The 24,263-nt window shown below is 55.6% G+C and overlaps 1 protein-coding gene across 4 annotated transcripts; it reads right to left on the reverse strand.

Annotated features, from left to right (window-relative positions):
* Nucleotides 1–1,486: 1,486 nt before the first annotated feature.
* On the reverse strand, nt 1,487–24,263 carry ANPEP (alanyl aminopeptidase, membrane). 4 transcript variants are annotated; one of them, XM_005653524.4, is made up of 21 exons: nt 24,174–24,263; nt 15,770–16,591; nt 15,118–15,260; nt 14,851–14,990; nt 14,301–14,427; nt 14,051–14,205; nt 13,708–13,821; nt 13,467–13,610; nt 13,224–13,289; nt 13,035–13,100; nt 10,968–11,143; nt 10,649–10,728; nt 10,353–10,486; nt 10,195–10,250; nt 9,118–9,265; nt 4,805–4,896; nt 4,215–4,325; nt 3,920–4,087; nt 3,054–3,194; nt 2,200–2,281; nt 1,487–2,077 (listed from the first exon to the last, which is right to left on the reverse strand). In XM_005653524.4, exons 2-21 carry the CDS (start codon nt 16,366–16,368, stop codon nt 1,928–1,930), a joined length of 2,892 nt encoding a protein of 963 aa, XP_005653581.2. In that variant the 5' UTR covers nt 16,369–16,591; nt 24,174–24,263; the 3' UTR covers nt 1,487–1,927.

Genomic DNA, 24,263 nt, shown 5'->3' on the forward strand with positions numbered 1-24,263 from the left:
ACACTGAGATAAAGACAGTCCTTATCTTCCGGCGCTGTTGAGAACCAAATGAGATAATGCGCATAAAGCCTTAGCCCAGTGCCAGGCACAGAGACTAGGGTCCCTGCTGACTCTCCTACCTGGAGGCCAGCTCTCCCTCTGGGACCCTTGATGGCAAGGCTAGTCCCTCCCCCAGAGGAGCCACCGGAGGGGGCCCTCCTGCCCTCTGGTCCGCAGAAGGTCAAGTGCCAGCCAAGGCTGCTGGGCCCTGGCGACAGGAAGAGCTGGTCTAGAGGGACTGGGCTGGGGGGGAGCTTCCTGATTGGTGGAGGGATCCATAACCAGGGCTGGGACCGCCCCTTGGCCCGCCCCACCCTTTGATGTGCAGGAGCCCCCAGAGCTGGGGGGAGCCTTCCTGGCCCCAGGCCTGTTTGCACCTTCTCAGGAGGGGAAGGAGGCTGGGAGGGAAAAGGTGGAGGGGCTTTGAGCAGACACCGGGCTAAGGATGTTAGTAACACCCAGCTCCATTTAAGCGTCAGACTGTGAGCTAAGTCCGTGCATCTCCTTAGATCCACACCCCAACCCTAGGATAGACCAGCTCTAGCGTCCAAATGAGAAAACCATCGCCTAAGGGTTTAGGTCACTTGTTCAAGGAACAGTGGCTGGATTCCAGGGCTGGAGCTGGAGCAGAGCTCACAGTGGTGTCGACTGGAGGTGACCCCAGAGGAGCCCTGGCCTGTCTGTCTATTCCCTCCTTCTTTCCCTCCAACCAGCCTTGGATGCTCGGCAGGGCCTTATTGGCCAAGAAAGTTCCACCAAAATGGATGTGGGGCTTGGAGTCTTCTGGGTCCCAAACTTTCTCCCCAGAGGTGGCCTTCACCACTGGCTGCCCCAGATGATCTGGAGGACACCTGCCTTTTTCTGCCTGCTACTCTTGAAAACACCGGTTTACAAATCAATATGCCGCCCTCCACCAGCGATCCTGGCCATTACCTTGGCCAGTGCATGGTCGCACCAGGCCCCGACCCAGGGCTGCTGTCCTCCCTGCAAGCCCCTTTCGCTCACTGTCCCAGACGTCCCAGCGGCGGAGCAGGAAAAGGGCCAGCCGGCACGCTACTATCTTGCCTCATGTTAGTTCAGGTGCCAATCCTAGCTTCTCGAACCATGGCACTTCTTGCTTTCTAGAAAAGCACTGCCTCCACCGTCAGGCCCTGGCTCTCTCCACCATGGGGACCGCTGTGTCTCATTCCCTCTACCTCCCCTGGCTCCCCAGCACCCAGAGTTTCAATCCTGCCAAGGCAATGAACACTGCAGGCAGACACTGTCCTCCATCTCCAAGCTAGAGCCACACGGGTGTCCTGTAGGAAGATCTAGCAGGCTGGGTACCTCCCTCCTAGGCTTCCTGGGGGTCCCCAGACCCCCATGCACCCCAGGTTCCCTCCATCCCTGTCTCTCCAGCTATTATGCAGACTCATTCCTTCTTGAGTTTAGTAAAGAGCCTGGAAGCTCATCTAGAAATCCTTTATTTACATTTACTCCTAGGAAAAAAATATACAGATCTGATGCCCTGTTGATTCTCAGGTTCAGGGTCTTTATGGAAAAAGGGGAGAGAGGGTAGAGGGCAGTTCTTCAAGGCCATCCATCATCCATCAAGGGCTTCTGCTCATCTGGCCTTGGAGCTGGACTTCCCTGAGAAGGGCCCTGGGCCAGGCCCAGGGTGGGGTTGGCACAAGGGGCAGTGGCTGGGAGACACCTGGACAGTCTGGTCACCAGAAACTGGATTGGGCCCCAGGGCAGAATGGAGATAACATGGGCCACAGGCTTTGTCCCTAAAGGGAGGACGCAGGTGCCTCGGGCTTCAGGAACATGGGCCCTGCCGTGGGCCCTGGGATGGACACATGCGGGCATCTTGTGCGGGGGGCCAGGTGGCGGGAAGGACCAGGCACTATTAGCTGTGCTCTATGAACCAATTCAACACCACCTCCTTGTTCTCCTTCACCCACTTGATGTTGGCCTTGGTCTTCTCCAGGGCTTGCTCCAGAGCCCGGGTGCCGGAGCCGAAGCCCACATCCATGTTGTTCTTCTTGAACTGCTCCAGCTGCCAGGACAAGGGTGATTCTGAGCGGCAGGCTGGGTCGCTAATACAGCCCTGAGGAGAGGGCTGCCAGGGCCTCTGTCCTCCCTCTCCAGGCGAGAGCCCCGGGGCCCAGGGCTTCCTACCTGCTGCAGCTCAAACTCAGAGGAGAATCTTCGGGTCACACCCTGGATGAGGTTGGAGAAGGAGAAGGAACCACCGCCATAGCTGCAGGGCAGGGAGAGAGGGGCACCATCAGGGGACAGGGAATGGTTAGTGACTGGCAGGTGACAGGACCCTGTGACCATCCCTGTCTTGTAGATGCAAAACAACGACACACCTGAGGAGACACCACTGGAGACGCGAACACAGGTTTGACTGCAATGTCCTTCCTCCCACCTCTTCAGAGAGTACTCCCACCAGCCAGATGTCCCCCAAGTGGAAAAAGGGATAGCCGTTCCCGCTGCCCTGTCTAGCTTTCTTCCTTTTTCCCTCTCTTTCTTCCTTTTTTCCTCTTTCTTTCTTCCTTCCTTTCCTTCCCTCCCTCCCTCCTTCCCTTCCTTCCTTCCTTTTTCTTTTTGGCTTTTTATGGCCGCATCCATGACATATGGAGGTTCCCAGGCTAGGGGTCGAATTGGAGCTGCAGCTACCGGCCTACACCACAGCCACAGCAACGTGGGATCCAAGCTGCATCTGGAATCTACACCATAGCTCAAGGCAATGCCAGATCCTTAACCCACTGAGCAGGGCCAGGGATCGAACCCATGTTCTCATGGATCCTACTTGGGTTTGTTACCCCCGAGCTACAGTGGGAACTCTCACCACTGTCCTATCTTTCAATTCCTGCCCCTACCTGGCCTAAAGTTGGGTTCTTTTTCACCACGCCTAGGCAGGGTCTACTTTCCAGTCCTGACCCCGTGGGGTCCTGTGCACACGGGCCATCCCCAGGGACACCCAGGCCTGGCAGGTGCTTCCCCTAACACATTCTCGGGAGACTCACTCCTGAAAGAGCTTCTTCCAGTTGCTCTGGACAAAATCCCAGGCCAGAGGCTGCCCGATGACATTGCTGGCAATGCTGTTAATAGTGGAGGTGGCGTCTTGCTTCCGAATGAGGTCCGGGTTCAGGGTGTAACCCAGGTACCTTTGAGAGCAGAATCTGTGTTCATAGAAGGACCCTGCCCTCTCCCCAACCCCACACACCTGTCCTGCATCCCATCAGCATCCCTTCAGCCGGCTGAGGGTTAAAGACCCCTTGGTCCTACCTCCTTTGTGGGGATGAGACACTGAGTCCACTAAGCAGGGTCCCTGGCTTCGCCAGGTGTCAGGCCTGACTTAGACCAGGTGCCTGATAAACCCCTGTCAATGAATGAGCCAAGGAAGGGGTGAGCCCTGAGTCAGATAGGGTGGCCACTCCTGCCTTTGGCACTGAGGGTGGCTCTTCCTTACTGAGGTCCCAGAGATGGCACACAGTAGGGCCCTCCTTCAAAGGTTGTGGGTGGGGGTGGGGTGCCCAGCTGGATGAACAGAAGGACTCAGGTCTAGCTGCACCAGAGCCCTTGACAGAGACGTAAAGGCTAGGAGGCTGCAGCAGTTTTGAGCACAGGACATGGACCTGGACCCAGATTCAAGTCTTGGCTTTTTTACTTGGTTAAGCTTCTGGGCCTCGAGCAAGTTGTCTTGCTTCTCGCAGCCTCAGCAGCTTCATCTCTCAAATGGGGTAGGTACTGCCCCACTGCACAGACTTGTGGGGATCCCACGAGGGAATGTGGAGGCCTGGCTGGTTCTTGCTCCTCCCACGCTGGGAGCCTGGTCCCTGGGGTCGGGGGGCAGTGAGCTTACCCAGCCCTGTCTGGCTGCAGTCCTCACCTGTTCAGGAGCCAGACCTCGTTGCTGCAGGCCAGCGCTGAGCGGAGTTTGTCGGCCTCATTTACCAGCTGGGCTTGTTGTAACTGCCCCCAGGCAAAGTCCCACTGGTCCTGGCCGCCCTGGGCTATGGCATTGCAGTAGATGGTGGACCGCAGGTTGGGGTGGATCCTGGCATGGGGTAGGGGTGTCAGGGATGGAGCAGCAGCAGGGAGGGTGGGATGAGGGCCTGAGGCGGACAGGGTTGTGGGCTTGAGGGGCAGATGAAAATCAAGGGAGGAACAAAGGACACACTCACGGGTTATTTTCTGGGTCGCTCATCCACTGGTCGAAAAGGGTCTTGGCCAGATTCTCACATTGAGGCAATCCATTGGAGCAGGCAGTGCTGATGGCATTAATCTCACTGTACCTACCCCGGGGGTGACACTCTGTCAGCACGCCTGGACCTGACGCTGACCAAGACTCCCCTGCTGACACACAACTCCCAACAGGGAGGCAGGCCCGCACTCTGCAGGTATAGCCCACCAGCCACCTTTGGGTTCCCTTCTTTGCTTCTTGCCCTTGGGCAGCCTGGGGAGGGCTGGCACAGGCTCCAGCCCCAGCTTTAACACCTAGAACCTCACCATGCGGGTGAGGGACCCTCAGAGGTTCAGTTTGGTCCTTTGCCCAAAGAGGCCAGATGGTTCATAGGCCACACAGAGCCTCAGAGCAGAGTCCCTACTCCTGGGGCCGGGGGCGGGGTGGGGAGGGGTCGCTCTCCCTGACTGTGGCCCTGGTCCGGCCAGGAGTTGGGAGCTCCAGAGAGGATGCTGCTGGACTTGCTATGGGCCCCCAGGTCAGGCTACCTGCACCACCCATGATCTCCAGACCAAGCGAGCTCATACTCACTGGTCCATCAGATTTTCTGGGCGCTCGGTCCAGTTTTTAGTGAGAGTTTCGAAATGTTGGAAGAGGGGTTCGACCTGCTTCCTGAGGTATTTCTAGAAAAACAAAAACAAAAAACAAGAACAAAACATAAAGAGCTTCAAAGAGGAAGTTCCAGAGTTCCCGTCATGGCACAGCAGAAACGAATCTGACTGGGAACCATGAGGACATGGGTTCAACCCTGGCCCCACTCAGTGGGTTAAGGATCTGGCATTGCTGTGAGCTGTGGTGTAGGTCGCAGACGTGGCTCGGATCCCGTGTTGCTGTGGCTGTGGTGTAGGCTGGCGGCTACAGCTCCGATTCAACCCCTAGCTTGGGAACCTCCACATGCCGAGGATGCAGCCCTAAAAATAGCTTCAAAGAAGAGACTCATGCCTGAGTCATCTGGAGACCCATGGAGCCTCTGATGTGGGTGGGCAGATGTAGCAAGAGCTAATGGCTACAGGAGCAAGAGGCCAGAGGCTAAAGGCCTCGCCCAAGGCCAGACTGTGCTCAAAGGGGCTGGCACTCGTCCAGGTTTCAGATGACTGATCTGAGGTTCTCCTCCACAAATCCTTGACCAGTTCTTCTTCTTCTTTTTTTAAAGGATATCTTCATTTTATTTTTTACTTTTTTTTGCTGTTTTGGGTCATACCTGTGGCAGGCAGAAGTTCCCGGGCCAGGGACTGAACCTGCATCACAGCAGTGACAATGCCGGGTCCTTAAGCATTAGGCTACCAGGGAACTCCCCTTGATCTCTTCTGATACTCTTGTGTCTAAGTGTCACCATTTCCTAATAAGTGTTAGGCCCCTTTATTGTGAGGAATTCAGAAAACGCCTTAAAGCATAGGCAGAAAACACTAACGACTCTAGAATGTACCAAACCCAAGATTTCCAAATTGGTGCATTTGCCCCCTCTTTCCTCTTTTCTGCCCAGCAGGTCTGCAATGTAGCATGCTGATCATTTTAGCTGGCATCCCCATGTAAGCCCTATCCCACGTTATTAAAATTCTTTGCCGACCTTGGTTCAGCAGAGTAGATTGTCATGTACGTCAACTAGCATCCACATCCGAATGTAAAAGGAACACCCTCACCCCCCAGCCCAGAACAAAGAGAATAGGAAAGGAAGCCACAGAGGATGAGAGAGTTCGCACATTTAGGAGGTGGAAGGTGTAAGAGGGAGGTGGAACAGGCCTGGCAGAGGGGGAGAGGCTGCAGCAGAGCACCTGCCATGGGGGAGATAGAGACAGAAGCCGGAGACTTGCTGTGACAAGGCTCAGGATTAGAGGGAAGGGCATGCAGGGGACAGGAGTGAGGCAGGGCCGTGAACAGGTCGATGGAGTCAAAGTCTGTAGAAGGATGAATTAAACTTTCAAGCCTCCACTTCCCTCCCTGCATCGAGCAGCACCCCTCCCTCCTTCCATGGGCAAGGCTAAATCAGAGGGACTCAGACCTCTGGTCCCCAGACACAGTGGGAGGGTTGCTGGACTGCAGAGGGGGCCAGAGGTGAATATTTGCATTCTGAACAGAGGTACCCCCAGTCTTCTTCCTCACCTTGATCCCAGAAAGTGAGCCTCGGTGCATAAGAGAGAGGGTCACTCTCTGGACACTGAAGAGTCCCCAGGGAACACACTCATGGATACTAATTTTTGAGGTTCCCCATCAGGAATTACTTGGCCACCTAGTCACCCCACAAGGAGACTACAGGTGACAAACTCCACCTCCCCATGGAGCTTTCTTTCTTTCTTTTTTCTTTTTAGGGCCACACATGTGGCATGAGGAAGTTCCCAGGCCAGGGGTTGAATCAGAGCTACAGCTGCCAGCCTACACCACAGCCACGGCAACGCCAGATCCTCAACCCAGTGAGGGAGGGCAGGGATCGAACCCGTGTCCTCATGGATACTAATCGGGTTCTTAACCCACTGAGCCACAGTGGGAATTCCCACTTTTCATTGCCTCATTCTCAAATTCAAAGGGGCAGCTCAGCCTCCAACTTGAAAGAGGAGACCAAAGCAAAAAACTCAGAGGAAATAAGTCAGTGAAAGGAAAATAAAACTTCATAAAAGCCTATGGTAAATATCCTCTGAGAGTGCAGAGGGGATATTGCATAGGATGCTGGAGCCAGGAATAGCACTTGGAAGCTTAAAAATACGATAGGAAAAATGAAAACAGTCTGTAGAGAGGTGGTGTGCTAAGCTGAGAGCATATCCCAGAGGACAGAACAAAAAGTCAACAAGCTGGAAGATAGGAGAGAAGAAAACTAGAGGACCAGTGTAAGAACAGTAAATTGAATTAACAAGGGCCCCAGAAGGAGAAAACTGGGCTGGGGGTGGGGGAAGAACAGTTAAAGGAGCGAGACAACGTTGTCCAGATTGGGTGTTTTTTTTTTTTTTTTTTTTTTTTTTTTTTGCTTTTTTAGGGCCAAACCTGTGGTGCATGGAGGTTCCCAGGCTAGGGGTTGAATCGGAGCTGCAGCTGCTGGCCTACACCACAGCCACAGCCACGTGGGATCTGAGCCGCATCTGCAACCTATACCACAGCCCACGGCAATGCTAGATCCTTAACCCACTGAGCAGGGCCAGGGATCAAACCTTCATCCTCATGGATATTAGTCAGATTCATTACTGATAAGCCACAATGGGAACTCCAAAAAGTTGCCCAGATTGAAAGCACAGAAGGATGAGAAAAGCCCACCAGGATGGAGAGAAAAGCCCATAAGCTCCCAGAAGGGGGAACCTGGCCACACTGAAAGAAGCGGAAATGAGAACGGCTCTGGGAGTTTTGACAGTAGCACGAGAGACTTGAGGTCAATTTCAACCTGAAATTTTCTGGAGAATAATTTCTAACCTAGAAAATTCTAAACCCAAGTAAACTCGCAATCCAGTGTGAAGGTAGAATAAAGACATGTCAGACAATCTACCTGAAAACAATCCACCTCTTACGAACCCTTCCTGCCAAACTGGAAGATGTGCCCCAATAGAGAACAAACTCAAGGAAGGAACCGTGGGTTCAGGAAACAAGACCAACAAGGGAGCGCCTCTGGCGTGGGAGCTGAGGAGCAGCCCCAGAGGGGCCGGCTAGCAGAGGGCTCCAGGAGGATGCCTCCAGGAGAAAGCAAAACTGATGTATTACCTGCTACATTGGATAAGATATATAAAAAGGGGATGTAAACAGCACTCTATGTGGCTTAGCAGAGAATGACAGTTTAGAAATCACATAAAGTAAATATTGATACTGAGTTGACCAAACACTGTGATTTAACTACATTACGAGGATGCGGTTGATCCAAGGTGTAGGTAAGCTAATACATTTTTTTTTTTTTTTTTTTGGTCTTTTTGCCTTTTCTAGGGCCGCACCCTTGACATACGGAAGTTCCCAGGCTAGGGGTCGAATCAGAGCTCCAAGGCTTATAAATTAAAAATAGGTTAAAACCTCATTTACCATACCAGGAAGTTAATAATGTGAAAAAAAAACCAAAACATTTTTAAATGACCTCTCTAAGTGTGATCTAAGAGTGCATAATATTCCACCAAATGCTTATTCTAGTTTAGAGGTCGAATGGGAGCTACGGCTGCTGGCCTGCGCCACAGTCACAGCAACGCCAGATCCAAGGCACGTCTGCAAGCTACACCACAGCTCACGGCAACGCCAGATTCCTGACCCACTGATTGAGGTGAGGGATCGAACCCACATCCTCATGAACACTAGTCGGGTTCATTAGCGCTGAGCCACAACGGGAACTCCGGCTTTGGTTTTCTTGTCTTTTATAAACCACACTGCAGTGAACATCCTTTACAGATTCAGCTTCATCCAGAGCAAGCAGTTTCCCTCTGATCCTCCCGCCTCCCTGCGACATCTGCAACTCCCTCCTGGCCCTTAGGGCAGGCTAGACAGGCACAGGTCCACCCCTTTCACGGAGGAGTTCTCTGGGCCTGAAGAGGATTGTCCAAGGCCACACCTCGGGTGAAAGACTGGCCTCCCTACCCGGCCCCACCCCCGTTTGGTGGCTTTTTCTGTTGCCTTCTGAAAGTGCTAATTTCCAAATCTAGCAAACTTTGCTAGAAGTCTGTGCCCCTTCTTTGTGTTGCCCAACCTGCTCACCTTCCCAGCTCCTGCTCCTTTCACCCCTCCATCCCTCCCGCTCTCTCACCACTGCCAAGGCTACTCTCAGCCAAGGACCTGGTGTCGTGTCAGCCTGGCAGTTTCACCACTCCCGGCAATATTTCTCTTCACCTCCTTGAGGCGTAATTTCAAACACGGAGGAACTGGTCCCTGAACCCTGCCATGCTCCTCTGTACCTTCATGGGGCCATAGACCTCGGAGCGGTCGAACATGAGGCTGAAGTAGCTCAGGCTGCTCAGGGCGGCCTGCCAGGGCATGTACTCTTTCTCTCCGTTCAGGAAGAGGGTGTTGTCCAGAGCCAGGGTGACAGGGACCATGTGGGCACTGGGGGGAGATAGAGGGGCTCAAATAAGCACCCCCAGCCAGCCCATCCTCCCTGTAGGAACCTCAGCCTCCTCCTAGAGCCTGAGGTCCCAGAGCTGCAGTTGAGCCAGCTCCAACATTCACCAGGAGTGGGAGACATGGCGGCTGGGTGGTGCCACAAACAAGGGCAGCCCAGGCCTGGCCCTCATCCACTGCCAGTCACATGTCCTTGCTCATGGTCCCCGTTTTACAGGTGAGGAAACTGAGGCTCAGAGAGGTGACATGCCCTGCCTAAAGCCACACAGCCCATAAGAGACAGAACTGAGGTTCAAAAAGACAAGAAGACTGTGCTTCTTCCTGTGCCCTCTCTTCTCTGATCTGCTTGGCTCTCTGGTCTTTCCTCCCTCCTCCTCCTCCATCGGTGACCATTTTGACATTTATGAGCAATGTCCGTGTCTATGGGTGACATCTATGGCAAAGAACCTCGCACCTGCCAGTGTTCACACACACAGCAGCTGCTTGATAAATATTTGTTCATCCATACTGCGTCTCTCCTGTACCGACCTTCCCAGATGTTTTTTAGCCTCTAGCACAGTGGCCTGGCCCATAGTTAGCCCTCAGGAGAACCTTGGTGCCATGGAATTCAGTGTAGTTTTAGAGAAGGACAGGCCTGTGTCTGGCTGTCCTGGGCAACTATGTGACCTCAGACAAGGAACTCAAACTCTGAGTCTCGGATTCCTTCTCTGGGAAATGTGGGCTGTAACACTAACAATCTCTGGGGATGTGAGGCCAGGGGAGGGGTGTCCGGAAGCCCAGGGAGCCCGCTGTGCTGTGCCGCTCGCGGTGAGGACAGGGGGAGGAGCACTGGCTCTCACTATGGAGTCACACTTGCCAAGTCACTAGGCTTCTGTGGCTGAGCTGGCAGGGCTGGAGGAGGAAGGGACACTCACGTGGCCAGGTTGAAGCTGTCGTAGATGACCTGAGCCCGATTGATGACAGGGATGACCTAGGAGGGGCAACAGAGCGTGTGACCTCAGGCTGGCGATGCAGGCAGGGCCTGCAGTCTGGGGCAACATCCCGGGAATGGGGTGGGGCGACAGGTACCCACCGACAGGTTTGTCTGCAGCTGATGCTGAATCATCCTCCAGTTGTCCTCGTCGTAGTTCACCTGGAAATAGCCTGTCACGTTGACGTTCAGCAAGACCCAATCGTCCGATGCGGTTTTGAACAAATCATTCTGGGCTGTGGGGAGGGAGCAGAGCCGGGGAGGGGCTGCTGAGAAGGCCATGGACTGACCTGACCCCCGGCCCTCCTCTCCCCAGGCTTCAGCAGAGCAGTCCCTCCTGCAGCCTGGCAGCAGCTGGCCCTCAGGCCACTGGGGCAATGCCAAGGAGAGGGGCTTACCTTGGGAAACATCCCGCAGCCAGTAGTGATCCTGCATCACACCATTTTTAATAGATGAGATGGGAACAATCCAGAGGTAGCTGCAACAAGAGATCCAGAGGCCAGGTGTGAGAGACGGCAGCTTGTGACCACCGCCAGCGAAGGCAGCCCTGCCCGGCCTCTCGGTTTCTGCTCGACTCTGGCCCCAAGAGGAAGACTGTCAACAACTATTGTGGCCGAGGCCACAGAGGCCAGACCCTGCTATGGTCAGAGTGTCCCACAGCAAATAGTCCTCAGAACCCTCGGGAGAACGCCTGGCTCAATGACTCCATCTGCTCACTCGAACGCTGAGGAGCGGGTGACGTTGGATTCGGAGTCGAGGAGGAAGTGCTTCTGTGAGATGTTTCCTGTCTTGGTGTCCACGGTGATGACGGGGAAGCCCATCTGCAGGGTCCATCGATCCATGATGGCTCTCACAGTGTCTGGCAGCCTGATGGACGTCTGAGCATCCACAGCCTTGGGTAGAGTGAGATAGCGCAGCCGTCAGCAGACTGCTCTTCTCCCACCTGCCCATCTCGGCAGCCCTGGTACCCCTGGACTAGCCCTAGTGGTGCCTTGCTGGAAGGCAGTGGAGGAGCACTGGGCTGGGAGGCAGGAGCTGGGGTCCCGGCCTGGCCATCTCTCCCCTCAGCTGCCTGGCACTGGATGAGCCAAGAGTGCCCCAGCCTCCGGTTTATTCTGCACTGATTCAACACATCCCTGGCCCTCCTTTTCTGTGGTCCAACCTGAGGTGGGTGTGTGTCGGGGAGGGGCATCCAGGATGCCATGGGTCAGCCTGAACGGATCTGGGAGGATGGGCAGGGATGAAGGAAGATGTCACAGGCAGGGCCAAGGAGCGGGCTGTGGTCGATGCAAAGGAAGTGCACCAGGCTGAGAATGTGGGGATGGGCTTTGGGTGGCTATTATTGTCTTAAAGCTTTGTTTTGTCTTGTCTTTTTTGGCTGCCCCCACAGCACGTGGAAGTTCCCAGGCCAGGGATTGAATCTGTGCCACAGCAGCGACCTTGGCCACTATAGTGGCTATGCCAGATCCTTAACCCACAAGAGAGTCCCACTGCTTTTTTTTTAGCTATTTCTTGGGCTGCTCCCGCGGCATATGGAGGTTCCCAGGCTAGGGGTCGAATCAGAGCTGTAGCCACTGGCCTACACCACAGCTCACGGCAACGCCGGATCGTTAACCCACTGAGCAAGGGCAGGGACCGAACCTGCAACCTCATGGTTCCTAGTCGGATTCATTAACCACTGCGCCACGACGGGAACTCCCTCATTGCTTTTGTAATAACAAAAGGGCAACCACCTCTGTTAATAACTGAGAAAATAAAAACTAACAACAGCATAAAAAGAGGGCAGAAGACCACGTTAAAAGGGGCAAGCTGAGCAGGAGAGGAGCTGGGGGAGGGGGCGCTCAGGGAAAGAGGGAAGGGGAGGCAGAGATGGGGCTGAAGGGGCTCTGGCGTGGAGGAGGGATGGAGTGAGAAATCCAGGCAGGGCAAGGAAGATGTGGAAGCAGAGGGGAGGGACTGAGGCTATGGGAGGTGGGGGAGGGGACCAGACTCGTGGTAGAGGGTGTTGAGCTGGCGCTGGGAGGGCCCTGCAGCCTGGCCGGGGCTCTGGAACAAGGCCCCAGGGCTCCCCTCCCTGGTCAGGCTGGTCATGGAGCATGGGCACGTGGAGGGGTCAGTGGGACTGATGAGGGCCATAGAGAAGGGGTGGGTGGCGGCAGCTGTCAAGGAGAGACTGTGGTGGGGGATGGTGGAGAGGGTGCAACTCCAGCCTCAGGAGGGCAGGGAGGGGCAGGCTGGAGGGAGGGAGGGGGGACTTGGCCCAAAGGTTTGCCCTCACAGACGGTGGAGTGGAGCTGGGTGGGAGGGTCAAAGCTGTGCTGAGGGTGCTGGTCTGTGCGAAGTCATGCCTGGGAGGGGCTGGCCGGGCACAGGGCAGCCAGAAGTGCTGAGCAGGTGAACCACAGGCTCCAAAGTTCCTGGCAGAGGAAGGCTTGGCCCTGGGAAACCTGAGAGCCCATGTCCTCCCCACCTAGATGAGGGGACCCCTCAGAGCTCACTACAGTGGTAGGGCCAGCCCTCTGCCAGAGCTCCCAACACAGGCTCTCACCATGCCTCCTCGAGGAGCCATCACCTAGCCCATTTTAGAGATGAGCAACTGAGGCTCCACGTGACCTGTGTGGGAGGGTAAGCAGGGGGGCTGGGCCTGTTCTCTTATATGCGTGCTGCCCCTAGGGACTTCCAGCATCTCAGAGCCCCCATAGAACAGCTTGGGTTGGGAGGGCGGGGGGGGGGGCAGGGGCGGGGTGGCGGCGGGGAGTGGGGTGGTGGCTGGCTATCACTGACCTTCTGCAGGTGCTCCCACAGGTCCAGGTAGGTGGTGTTCTGATAGGCAAAGGCATGCAAGTAGGACTGTGGAAAGACAGGGCACAGTGAGGGGAAAGCCGGTGCTGCCAGGCTCTAGCAATGGACCTCTGCAATTGGCCAGGGCTGGAGGAAACGCCCCCCACCCAACAGCTGGCCAAGGGTACTCACCGCCAGGCCCTCCTTGAACAGGTCCTCAGTCAGGAAGTTGGAGAGCATCCTGATAACCGAGGCTCCCTGGTAGAGGGGAGGGGGCTCAGAAGGCTGCGCAGAGCCAGCAGGACCCTGTGTCCCCACTGGGCTGGGACAGGCGCTCTGGGAGCCCCAGCTTCAGTGGGTCCGCATGGGCAGGGTCCCCACCTCCTTCCCTGCGCCCCCCACTGTCTCAGCACCAGCACGGAGGCTGGGCAGCACCTTGCTGTAGGAGATGGAGTCAAACATCTCGCTGATCTGGGCAGGTGTGTTGACCTCCTCAGCAGGGGTGGTCAGCGGGTGGGAGGAAGCCAGAGCATCCACAGCCATCACTCGGTACACGTCGCCTGGCACGATGAGGTCTTTCTGCAAAGCCCTGAGAGCCATCAGGAGACTGGCCTGGGAAGGGTGACGCAGGCCCTCCCCCATCCCAGACCACAGGGCCCCCGGGCAGTGGGCTTACCAGATTCCAGGTGGGCTCTGCGTGGTCAGCACCCAGGTACTCCACATAGGAGGCAAAGCCCTCATTCAGCCACAGGTCATTCCACCAGGCCAGGGTCACCAGGTTGCCAAACCACTGTGGGGGAGGGAGGTCGCTAAGTACCCAGAGCTACTCTTGACCAAGTGTTCTTCGCATGCCAGGCTTGAGTGTGAGGCTTTACTGACCTAATTGTGACTCCTCCCTGCCACCTGCCAGGTGGACCCCTCCTCCCTCCTTGGCTGCCAAGGACAGAGCCAGGACCTGTGCCATCTCCTCCCAGAGCCCCCCTCCCTTCTCTGTCTGCACGCCCTGCTATGGGGGCTACCTGGTGGGCCAGCTCGTGAGCAATCACAGTGACAACTCGCTCTTTGTTGCTGATGGAGGAGGACTGTGGGTCAAACAGCAGCGCGTTCTCCCGGTAGGTCACCAGCCCCCAGTTCTCCATGGCACCGGCATTGAAGTCGGGCAAGGCAATCTGGTCTGGGGAGGCCAGGGTGTTGGCAGGATGGTCTCTGGGTATGGGGAGGTGGGGGGAGACCAGTCCGCCTCCCCCCCATGCAAGGCCCCTCACTCACCGGATTTGGGGAGTGGGTAGGGTGTATTATAATGATTGGCAAAGAAGTTTAGGATGGGACCTGTCACATTCAGGGCATACATGCCATGGCCCTCTGCAATTGCATTAGGCCGAGCCCAGATCCGGATCTGCAAAGATAGAGGTGGGTCAGGGCCCCCCTTGGGTCCTGGTGCTGGTGGGCCAAGTCCCAGAGTCAGGGGGACAAACCAGGTTAAAGTGGAGGTTTGGTCAGCAGAGAAGAGGGTGGCGGGGGCGGTGGGGCGGTAAAGGGGGTGTCCCTGCGGAGCTTTGAGCCTTTGGGGAATAACCACAGACTCAGCTGCTATCTGTCTGGCATTCAGGGGCCAGGAACTCCCTTCATGAGGAGGGTCCCATTTTTCAGATGCAGAGACTGAAGGTCAGAGAACTTGGGACATTTGCCCAAGATGACTCAGAGCTGGAATTCAAACACTGCCTCACGACTCAAGCACAGGGACAAGGATGAGGATAAATGGGAATACTTCCCAGGCCAGGGCCAATGTGGGGAAGGGCAGGTGGGCTCAGCCCCTTACCAGGACGCCATTTTGGGCCGTTTCATTCACGCTCTGGAACTCGCTCACGATGTAGGCCAGAAGGTACGTGGACATCACAGGTGTGGTTTCGAACTCAGTGACAGACCAGTTGGGGTCTTCTGCAAGTGGGGTGCTGGAACCTGGGTGCGACACGCAGGCGTGGAGGGGTGCCCTCTTCCTGGGCCTGCACCCCAGCAACAGGGACCTGCACCCCAGCCCCAGGGACCTGCTTTCCCAGGCCGTGTGGTCCCCGCCAGGCCCGCTCACCTTTGGGCGGCATATTGGACAGGGCCGTGAGGTTGTTAGGGTGGATGAGAGTGATGTTGAACGTGGCCTTCATGGCTGGCTCGTCAAAGCATGGGAAGGATTTCCGGGCATCTGTAGACTGCATCTGTGTCGTGGCCAGCACCCTGCCCGAAGCAGGGGGTTAGAAGGTATGCCAGCAAAATGCCTGTGCCCATGGGGGTGGCCGGGGGTGGGGGGTGTAGGCCATGGCTGGCTGGGCATGGAAAGGGGTGCACAGCCCCATCCCTGCCCTCCCCGCCTCCCCCAGGCCGCCTCCAGGCTGACAGGCCAGCTGACTTGGGAGAGCAGAGCTCCTTCTGGACTTGGGGTCAAAGTCCGGGCAGGCTCCACCCCTGAATTAGCTGGGAGACCTTGGGCAAATTTCTGTCCTCAGAGCCTGTTTTCCTTTCTACCCAAGGGGGCACTTGGATCACTCACCCCTGACTCCCTAAGGTTAGGGGGGCTCTCCGGGAAAGGGCTGATTGTCTAGATAGCTTCTCTACCAGAGCTGCGGATGGAGCGACGGGCCAGCCAAAGTCTCCAGAAGGTTCCAAGGTCCCGAATCCAAGCCCTTCCTTGGCCCCCAGGATCCAGCTCTGCCTCAGCATCTAGGGTGTGCCCCCACCTGACTTACTTTTTGACGTTGCCCTCCATGTACTCGCTGCGGTAGAAGCCTGCCAGGTCGTCGGCAAGTTCCCCCTGGAATTCACTCTCCATCTCGTACATGTGGCCGGGCTGCAGCGAGCCCTTGAGGTGGACCACCAGGTACTCAGTGAGCTCTACCAGCTCAGTCCTGTCGATCTCTGGGACCTGGGAGTCCCCCACGCCCCGCAGGACCACCATGTGCCCCTGGGTGGTGTAGTTGAGCTTCTTGCTATGGATGATGATGACATCGGTGGGCTCCTGGCAGATGAAGCGGACGATGCTTTTGCCCTTGAAGATGTACAGGCCATCCGCGTTGGGAGTGAGGTAGGGTCTCAGCGTCACGTTGTAGGAATCAGGCAACAGCGTTGTGGGTAGGCGGTACCGGTTCCACGGCTTGCTCTGGTCCAAGGTGATGGCGGCTGTGGTGGTGATGGTGGGCGACGTGGGGGCCTGGGGGACATGCTCGGCATTCTTGTTCTTCTCCTGGGCGTACACCACAGACAGAGCGATGATGGTGGCCACGGCCGCCACGCCGAGGAGGATGCCCAGGATGCCCAGGGCCTTGGAAATGTAGAATCCCTTGGCCATGGTGAGGGTGAGAAGGGAGCTCGGGGAGGCTCAGGACGGGCAGGGGACAGGGCAGCTTCGGACCAGGCTTATATCCCTGAAGGGGAGGAGCCCCACAGCCTGCAGACTGGGCAAAAATTAACCAGGGCTCAGACAGACGAAGGTCACTGAACTGGGTAGAGACACTGCTCCGGTTCTGGAGGGGAGATTCAGGAACAGCGTGCGGAGTGCGGCTCAGGGGTGCCTGCTGGGAGCAAACAGGGTCTGGTTACAGGCTGCAGGAGCCTGGGAGCCCACCAAGGGCTGAAGGGCAGGTGGCAGGCGGCTGGCCCAGCGGGGAGAGGGAGCGGCCAGGTGGCTTGGATCTCCCTGTGAGCTGTGAGCTATGACAACAGGCACAGGAGCAGGAAGACTGAGGTTAGATCCAGGAGGGTCGAAGGACGTCCCAGGAGCAAGAGGTGGGAGGTGAAAAGACGGGGAGAGCCGGCCTCTGGCTCGGGTCAAGACCACACCGGGTCAGCCCTGCAGTTGGAGGGATGCCCGGCGCTCCTCAGGGACATGGTCCCAGCCTCCCGCATTCTTCCAGAGCAGGGAGTTCTTCCAGGTCCTCCCCCCGCCACTTTCCCTTCTTGCCAAAAACTTTCCCCTCAATTATCAGCTCACTGAGTAGAATGAAATAAGTTGTTTTGCCTTTTTTTTTTTTTTTTTTTTTTTTAAAGAAGGGAGGCTAGCGGCGGCTTAACCTCTTCCCAGCCATGACCTCTGGCAGGTAAGTTCTCCTTTCTGAGAACCCTGTTCACATAAATAAATACTAGAATTTACGTCTCAGATTTGGTGAGCGGATTTAATGTTAGAAAACATATTAAACACCATATAGTAGAACCTCAAAATCCTTCCCTTCTTTCTCATCCAGAGGGTCACCCATTCTATCCGTGGTAGAAATGAAGGTACTCCTTATACTCAACAGCACATGTCCTTACAGGAAAACAATGTTCACTGTCACCCTTCCCATCCACCAGTTTCTTGGACCTCAACGCCTGACCCTCACCCCAACATCTGACTCACCCTCTCCCCCATTCTCACCGTGTCCTTGGCAAAAGCCATTCTCATCATTTATGTGGGCAAGGCTGGATCCTCACGTTATCCTAGTGGATAATCACTTGCACTAGGGCCCCCTCAAACAAGCTTGCCACACAAATTGGATCATTTTACCCACTGCTTAAGACCTTCCTTTTGCTCTTGGAATTCAGACCCAGTCTTTTAAAAGACACCCACAAGTTCAAGTGCTATCGGCTGGCTAATTTCCCAACCTCATTCTCACCATACCCAGCTCTGTGCAGAACTGTAACCACTCTGGCCTTCATCCAGCCCCTCCACCACAGGACCTTGCACGTGCAGTTCCCTCAGCTTGGATCCTCCTTTTCCTCTTCTTGCCCTGGTTAATATCCTCTTTATCCCCCCATTCCACCTCAGAGAAGTCACCCTGACCTCCCTGACCAGTCATGCCCCTTCAGCACCACAAATCTCTTCCTTAAAGCCCTATAACTGAGCACCATTTATCTGTGTGGTGATGACTCAAGGACTGCCTGGCTCCCCCACTAACTGCAGGACCCCCCCCTTTTGTCTTCTTAGGGCTGCACCTGCGCCATATGGAAGTTCCCAGGCTAGGGGTCCAATCAGAGCTGTAGCTGCCAGCCTACACCACAGCCACAGCCACACAGGATTTGAGCCACATCTGCGATCTACACCACAGCTCACAGCAACACCGGATGCTTAACCCACCAAGTGAAGCCAGGGATCGAATCTGCATCCTCATGGTTACTAGTCAGATTCATTTCTGCTGAGCCACGATGGGAACTCCTGCAGGACAGGCCCCTGGAGAACAGATCCTTGGCTGCTTCTGCTCACTGGCACTAGGCATGGTGCCCAGCACACAGTAGTTGCTCAATACATATTTGTTGAGTGAATACACACATGCATGAATGGGTGCATAGACAAATGAGTCAATTCAAGAGTCACTCCTTGCTGAAGTCTTTCTAGCCCATCTGTCCCCTGTCCCCATTCCCACCCTTGCCCTGGGAGAATTGTCAGCCCCTTTCTTTTGAGCCCTCCTCCGACCATGGCAGATGGGCAAGACTCTCCTGGGGCCAAACGCATCTCAGGGCTTATGCCTATCTTGTCAACGCCTTGAGGACCTTGTTCATCTGCCACTCCCTGCTCTGGCTTGGGCTGGCCACCCCCCGAGCCTGCCTGAAAGCCTGGTGAATGAATGCATGCATGGATTAAATGTATGCATAGATTAATTCCTTCAGGCATGCTTGTAAGAGTGAATGACTGCTACCTGTCCTATGGCCAGTGGAGGCCAGGGACTTGAGTGCAGGGTCTTCAGAGGGATCCCAGGTACCTATCGTTCAGCTTAAGGGGGCTCTGAGCCCTTAGCACTTCCCTCCTTCTCTCTGGAGACTTGCCCTCAGGGCCCTAGGCTGGGCAGTGTGGACTTACCACCTCGGTGACCTACAGCCACCTCCATCAGGCCTGGGCTGATGGCCAGGGGGCATGAGTGAGAAGCCAAGTACCCGGGGGAGGACTCCAGCTTGGGCACAGTGACAGAAGGAACAGCAGCCCCTGAAGTTGACCGAGGGTGAGAAGTATATACTTCTGGCCTCCCTCCATCAGAGCTAGACTTTGCCAAGGCAGGTCCCCTTTATTTACCTTTATAGGCCGATGGTCTGGCACCCAGGGGCCATGTATCCCCTGCACTGAGTTTCACTCTGCAGGGCCTTCAGCCCCCTCCCTTTGCTGCAGAAAGACACACAAGCCTGCCTGGCCTAATCCCTACTCCAAACAAAGGAAGAGGCCCGGCCTGGCCTACCATGGCCTCTTCCTGTTTGCTTTGGACACAGACCACGGGCCTGGTTGGCTGGAGTCTTTACTCCTTTGGAAAGGGCCTCTGGTCCTCCAAGTTGGCGCAGCGGGCCACCCATTGCCCTGTAATGAGAGGTCCCTGTTCTGGGCACCATGCCAGCCCAGGCTGGGGGCACAGAGGGGCCTGCTCCACAGTCCCCATTTTCTTTGATAATGAAAAGGGACCCTTCTTTCAGCCCCTGACCCAGGCACAGATCTCCACCCCCAGGGAACAGCAATAACTGAGCTGTCCTCCCTGTCCCCCAGCCTGCCCACACAGCTCCGCAGAGGGATCTTCCTCTCCTGCTTGAACCTGGTCTCCAGTTCCTCACTGCTGGCAGAATGAAACCTCATTTCTGGCTTGAGTCTGAAAACCTTCTGTGAAGTTAACCCTCTGGCCTCTGCTTCCAATGCCCAACATGGCTCCAGCTGTTAGCATTTCTCCATACTCTCCACTTTTTCATACCTCTTGACCCATCCTATTTCCACTGCTGAGGAATGCCTTTCCTCTCCCTCCTGTCAAGCTCCTTCCTACTCATTCTTGAAAACACAGCTCAGATGTCACTACCTTCTCATGAGTGGGCAGCCCCTTACCCCAGTGCTTCCCTGGCCTCTGGTTCATTCATCTATCGCAGCACTTAAGAAAAGGCCATCCATGTGTTCTAAAGCTTCTCGCTAGACCAAGGCACCTCAAGGGAAGGCTCTGCGAACACCCCTCCATGCCTAGCACAGGGCAGAAGCCCTATGTTGGCTAAACGAATGACAATGTCCACGATGTTTGCCATGGCTTAGAGGTCCGGTGTGACACAGCCCCATGAGTCTCCAGTCTTGTCTCAACGCTTTGGCCTCTTTCGGTTTCTCAAGCCCATCATCTCTTCCCTCTTCCAGCACCCACCCTCCCCCCACCCACCCTCTGGGCCTGGAAAGCTTCTGTCTTTCCCTCACCTATCACCCCCTCATGCTGGATGCTCACTTCAGTCATGCTGTCCCAGCACAGCCCTCCTGCTTCCCCAAGACCCAGCGCTGTGAGGACAGTATCCTCCACACCAGGCAAGCAGCTAGTATGCAGCAGGCAAGTCACACACGCTAGTGGAATGGAAGCAGCAGTAAGAAAATGAGTGGCAGCGGTTAAAGATGGAACTCGGTGTAACTCAAACTCTTGACTCTCAGCACAGATTCCCTCTGTGGCTCACACTCCTTCTCGGGCTCCAAGGCTGTGCATACAAACCACTTGCATGAGTTTTGCCATATCCGTGATCCTCCTGTACATTATTTACTTATACTTTTCTTCAAATCAATTTACTGCTCTCCTTCTGAATAGTAATGACCATAAAGTCATGGTTGGATGTATTACATTATATTTTTCCTGATACACTTTCCATTTATGACTACTGATTTAAAAATGATTCAGGAGTTCCCATTGTGGCTCAGTGGTAACATAGTATCCAGGAGGGTGCAGGTTTGATCCCTGGCCCGGCTCAGTGGGCTAAGGATCCGGTGTTGCCATGAGCTGTGGTGTAGGTTGCAAATGTGGTTCGGATCTGGCGTTGCTCTGGCTGTGGTATAGGCTGGCAGCCACAGCTCTAATTCAACCCTAGCCTGGGAACTTCCATGTGCCACGGTTGTGGCCCTAAAAAGACCAAAAAAAAAAAAAAAAAAAAAAAAAAACTATACATCTAGGTATTCCCTAAAATGATCTTGTATAGCTGCACTTACTTTGGGAATCACTACTCCATCCTACATGATTCTGGGGGTGGCATCACCTGCCGGCTGTCTTGGGGGTGGACAGGTGAGCAGAATGTGCACATTCCTTTCACTGCCCATCTCTTGATGAGGGAGAAGCCTAGTACCAAGCCCCAGTCTCAACCAAAGCAGTCTATCTATGGGTTTATGTATACATACAGAAATTATGTATTATGCCTGCCCTGCCTATGTTTGTGTTTGAGAACAAAAGTTCTAAATTAAAAAAAAAAAATTTAAGGTTGATAACAATTGTATTAGAGAATCTTTAAGGCATAGCCACTCACATAGAAGACATCAAATGAAGAGCCAAAGGCAGCTCAATCTCAGATGTGAGGGTACAAGTTGCCTTCGTTTCAAACATGAACTCGCCAGGAGCCTGCGAGGGGCTGGGAGGGGGAGCCTAGGATCAGCAGGCAGGCAAACAACTGTGCAGCCCAGGCTTCCTCGCAGATCCCTGGGTCTTGGGATAACTGCTGCTCACTCGGTGCCTCCTGCCGGCCCCGCCCCCAGTGCTACCCCCCAGCCCCCTCAGCTGCAGGGCTGGGCAGGCTGGGAGCCAGGGAACAACCCAAAGCCCATCTGTCTGCTGGGAAGGAGCAGAGAGTGGGGAGGGGGATGAGGCTGGGGCTGGGGCTCCAACACAGGGCACACACTGGCCCTTCAGGCCCCTGGCCTTCTCCCAGGCTTCTGAGGTCTCCACCCACAGCTCCAAGAGGCTGGGCCTGGGGCCAGCCGCAGGGTGCTTCCTCTGGGAGCCGTGAACATGGTCCATCCTGTGAGAACCACAGACGGCCCCAGTGGAGAGTCGGTTCCTGTCGTGGCCTCTGGAGCCCAGTGGCAGGGCACTCAGAACAAAACGAGCAGAAGAGGCCCTCGTGGAATAGGGGGGATGCACACTAGCTTTGGAAGGGCCATTCTGGGCTTCGGATCCTGCCCGTTAAATCCCATCTATCTAACTGAGCAGATAATCACGACCAGGATAATCATCACTGTTTGGCTATTTAGGAAACCAAGGCACAGAGAAGTTAAGTGACTTGCCCAAGGTCACACAGCTAGTTAGTGGCAGATTCTCTCGCTTAACTATATACACCTCCTAAAGCATCCTCCCATACATCTCCCCACATTTCCTGAGCAGTGCCCAGGAGGGCTAAAACACCACAGGAGGAGACATACGCCTTTTAGTCAACTAAAGCAAGGCTGATCTGGGCAGGATGAAATGTCTGATCACCTTTTAAGGGAACTGTGTGTCCCTTTTACTGAATTTTATAGGCATACTAAAGGGCAGGGATGGGAGTGGCTGCTGCAAAGGAATGACTGAGAGACTGGGAACCTGGTGGAAGTCAGTTTGGGGACTTTACCCAGGGGACATGAACTCCCTACCCCCAGACCAGGACCAGAAGCTAGGGGTGGTCCTAGGGAGGGGCACTTTCTCTCAGCAGGGGTGCACTACCAGGCACAGGCCTCCGGAGGGACTCTGGCCTGTCCTGAAGGGTGCAGCCAAATCATGCAGCATCTCTGAGGACAGACACCCAGGGCTGGGCCTGGGCTGGAGGCAATGGCTGTCTGCCCGTGTGAATGAAAGACCCAGCGGCCTCAGCGTGACCAGCTGGCCCACCGTCCATGTTTCTCTCCAAGATTCTCGAATAGCCCCCAGCATGGGGTCCTGTCTAATATCTTCCAGCAGAGCCGCAGGCCCAGGAACTAGGCCTAGTTCCAGTGCCCTAGTGCCTACGCATGCGGGGGCCCCCACTTATCTCCTCAGAATACTTAGCAATAAAACTCTTGAAGCAAAGGGGCTGGAGGACTTGTGGAAGTGGGAAGGAGCTGCCCCCTCTCCCAAGGCTCTGAGACAGGGCAGGGGGCGTTTCTCCATCTGGGAAATGGGGCAGTGCTCTCAGGTAGGCTATTATCCAAACTCATCCAGCCTTCGATGCTAGGGCTCCTTCGGGAGGTGGGCTAGTGGAGGATGCCAGTCCACGGTAGTGGAGGGTGCCCTGCCTTTCCCAGCTCCCTTACCCTCAGGCTTCCTTGGCCTGGAGGCCCATTTCCACTTCCTCCCAGCCACATCATCATTTCCCCTTCCTCCACCTCATTCCTCTACAGCCAACTCCTCAAACACAGATGGACGGACTCAAGGGCCCATATCTGGTCCAACACTCCCCTTTCACAGGTGAATAAAGCCAGGCTCAGAGAGGTCCAGGTCATATAAAGACTCAGGGACAAAGCTACAATGAGACCTCAGGTCTCACTGAGAACAATGCTGGGACAATTGAACAGCTTGGCCTGGGCTGGGCTAGAGAGAGGAGGCGGATTCAAGTCACAAAAGTGCAAGGCATGACCCAGCTGGGCACCCTGGCCCACTGCGCTACTGAGGGTTTTGGAGGTGCAGGGTACGGACCCCGTTGGCCCCATTTGGGGACCCCTCCCCTTTCAATGTTGGTTGGAACATTGATCTGTCTTGGCTGCTCCCCAAGGAGGGCTGGAGCAGACTCCATAATCCCAGAGCCTCTGTTCCCGCATCTGGAAAACCCACATGCATCCCAATGGGGTCGGTGTAAGAAGGGAGACTACGATTTTAAAATGGATGCTTAAAAACAGGAATTCTCTTTAAAATAGGGGTTAGGTGGAAGCCTTTGGAGAGAGGCAAATGTCCAAGGTTGGCGAAGGGGGCCCTCTCCTCTCCTGGGGGCTGTGCGGATCCCTGGGGCCGCTGGAATTCCCGCTCATCTTTGGCTGTGCCCCACCCACTGGAGGACTCAGCTGCTGTGCCTCACAGTCACCCAGCTGGCACTCGGCTGGGGTTGAGTCCCCCAGACCACCCTGCCTCAGATCCCAGCAGGGCAGAGTCTGCGGCACCACCCGGGTCTCTCCATCTGTCCTCCCCCAGAGGCGCCAGAAGCCCCCCTCCCCACCCTGGGGGGCCACCTCTCCAGGTGGGTGGTCCCCTGGCCCGCTGATAGGCGCGCTGCGGGGACCAATTTGGCCGAGAGATCAAAGCGGGACATTGACCAAAAGAATTCTTCACTCTCGGCTGACCTCAGTGTACCAGTCTGAGAAGAGAGCGTCCGCGGCGGCCGTCGCGGGGAGTTCCGCGCGCGCGCTTCCGTCCAGGTCCCTGCCTCACTCCAGCTGCCGCCCGCAGCAGCCCCGCAGCCCCTCCGAACCCGCACTCCACTTGCCTGCGGCCGCAGGGGCGCTCAACCCCAGCCGGCTCAGAGCCTCCTCCCTGGGACGAAGAGCCAGGCCAGCCACCGACACTGCCCACCAGA

Source organism: Sus scrofa, chromosome 7 (assembly GCF_054392235.1).
Source record: "Sus scrofa isolate SSC_HxYL_T2T_F1_AM1 chromosome 7, Sscrofa_HxYL_maternal_Yorkshire_Landrace_v2.0, whole genome shotgun sequence".
Classification (NCBI taxonomy): Eukaryota; Metazoa; Chordata; class Mammalia; order Artiodactyla; family Suidae; genus Sus; species Sus scrofa.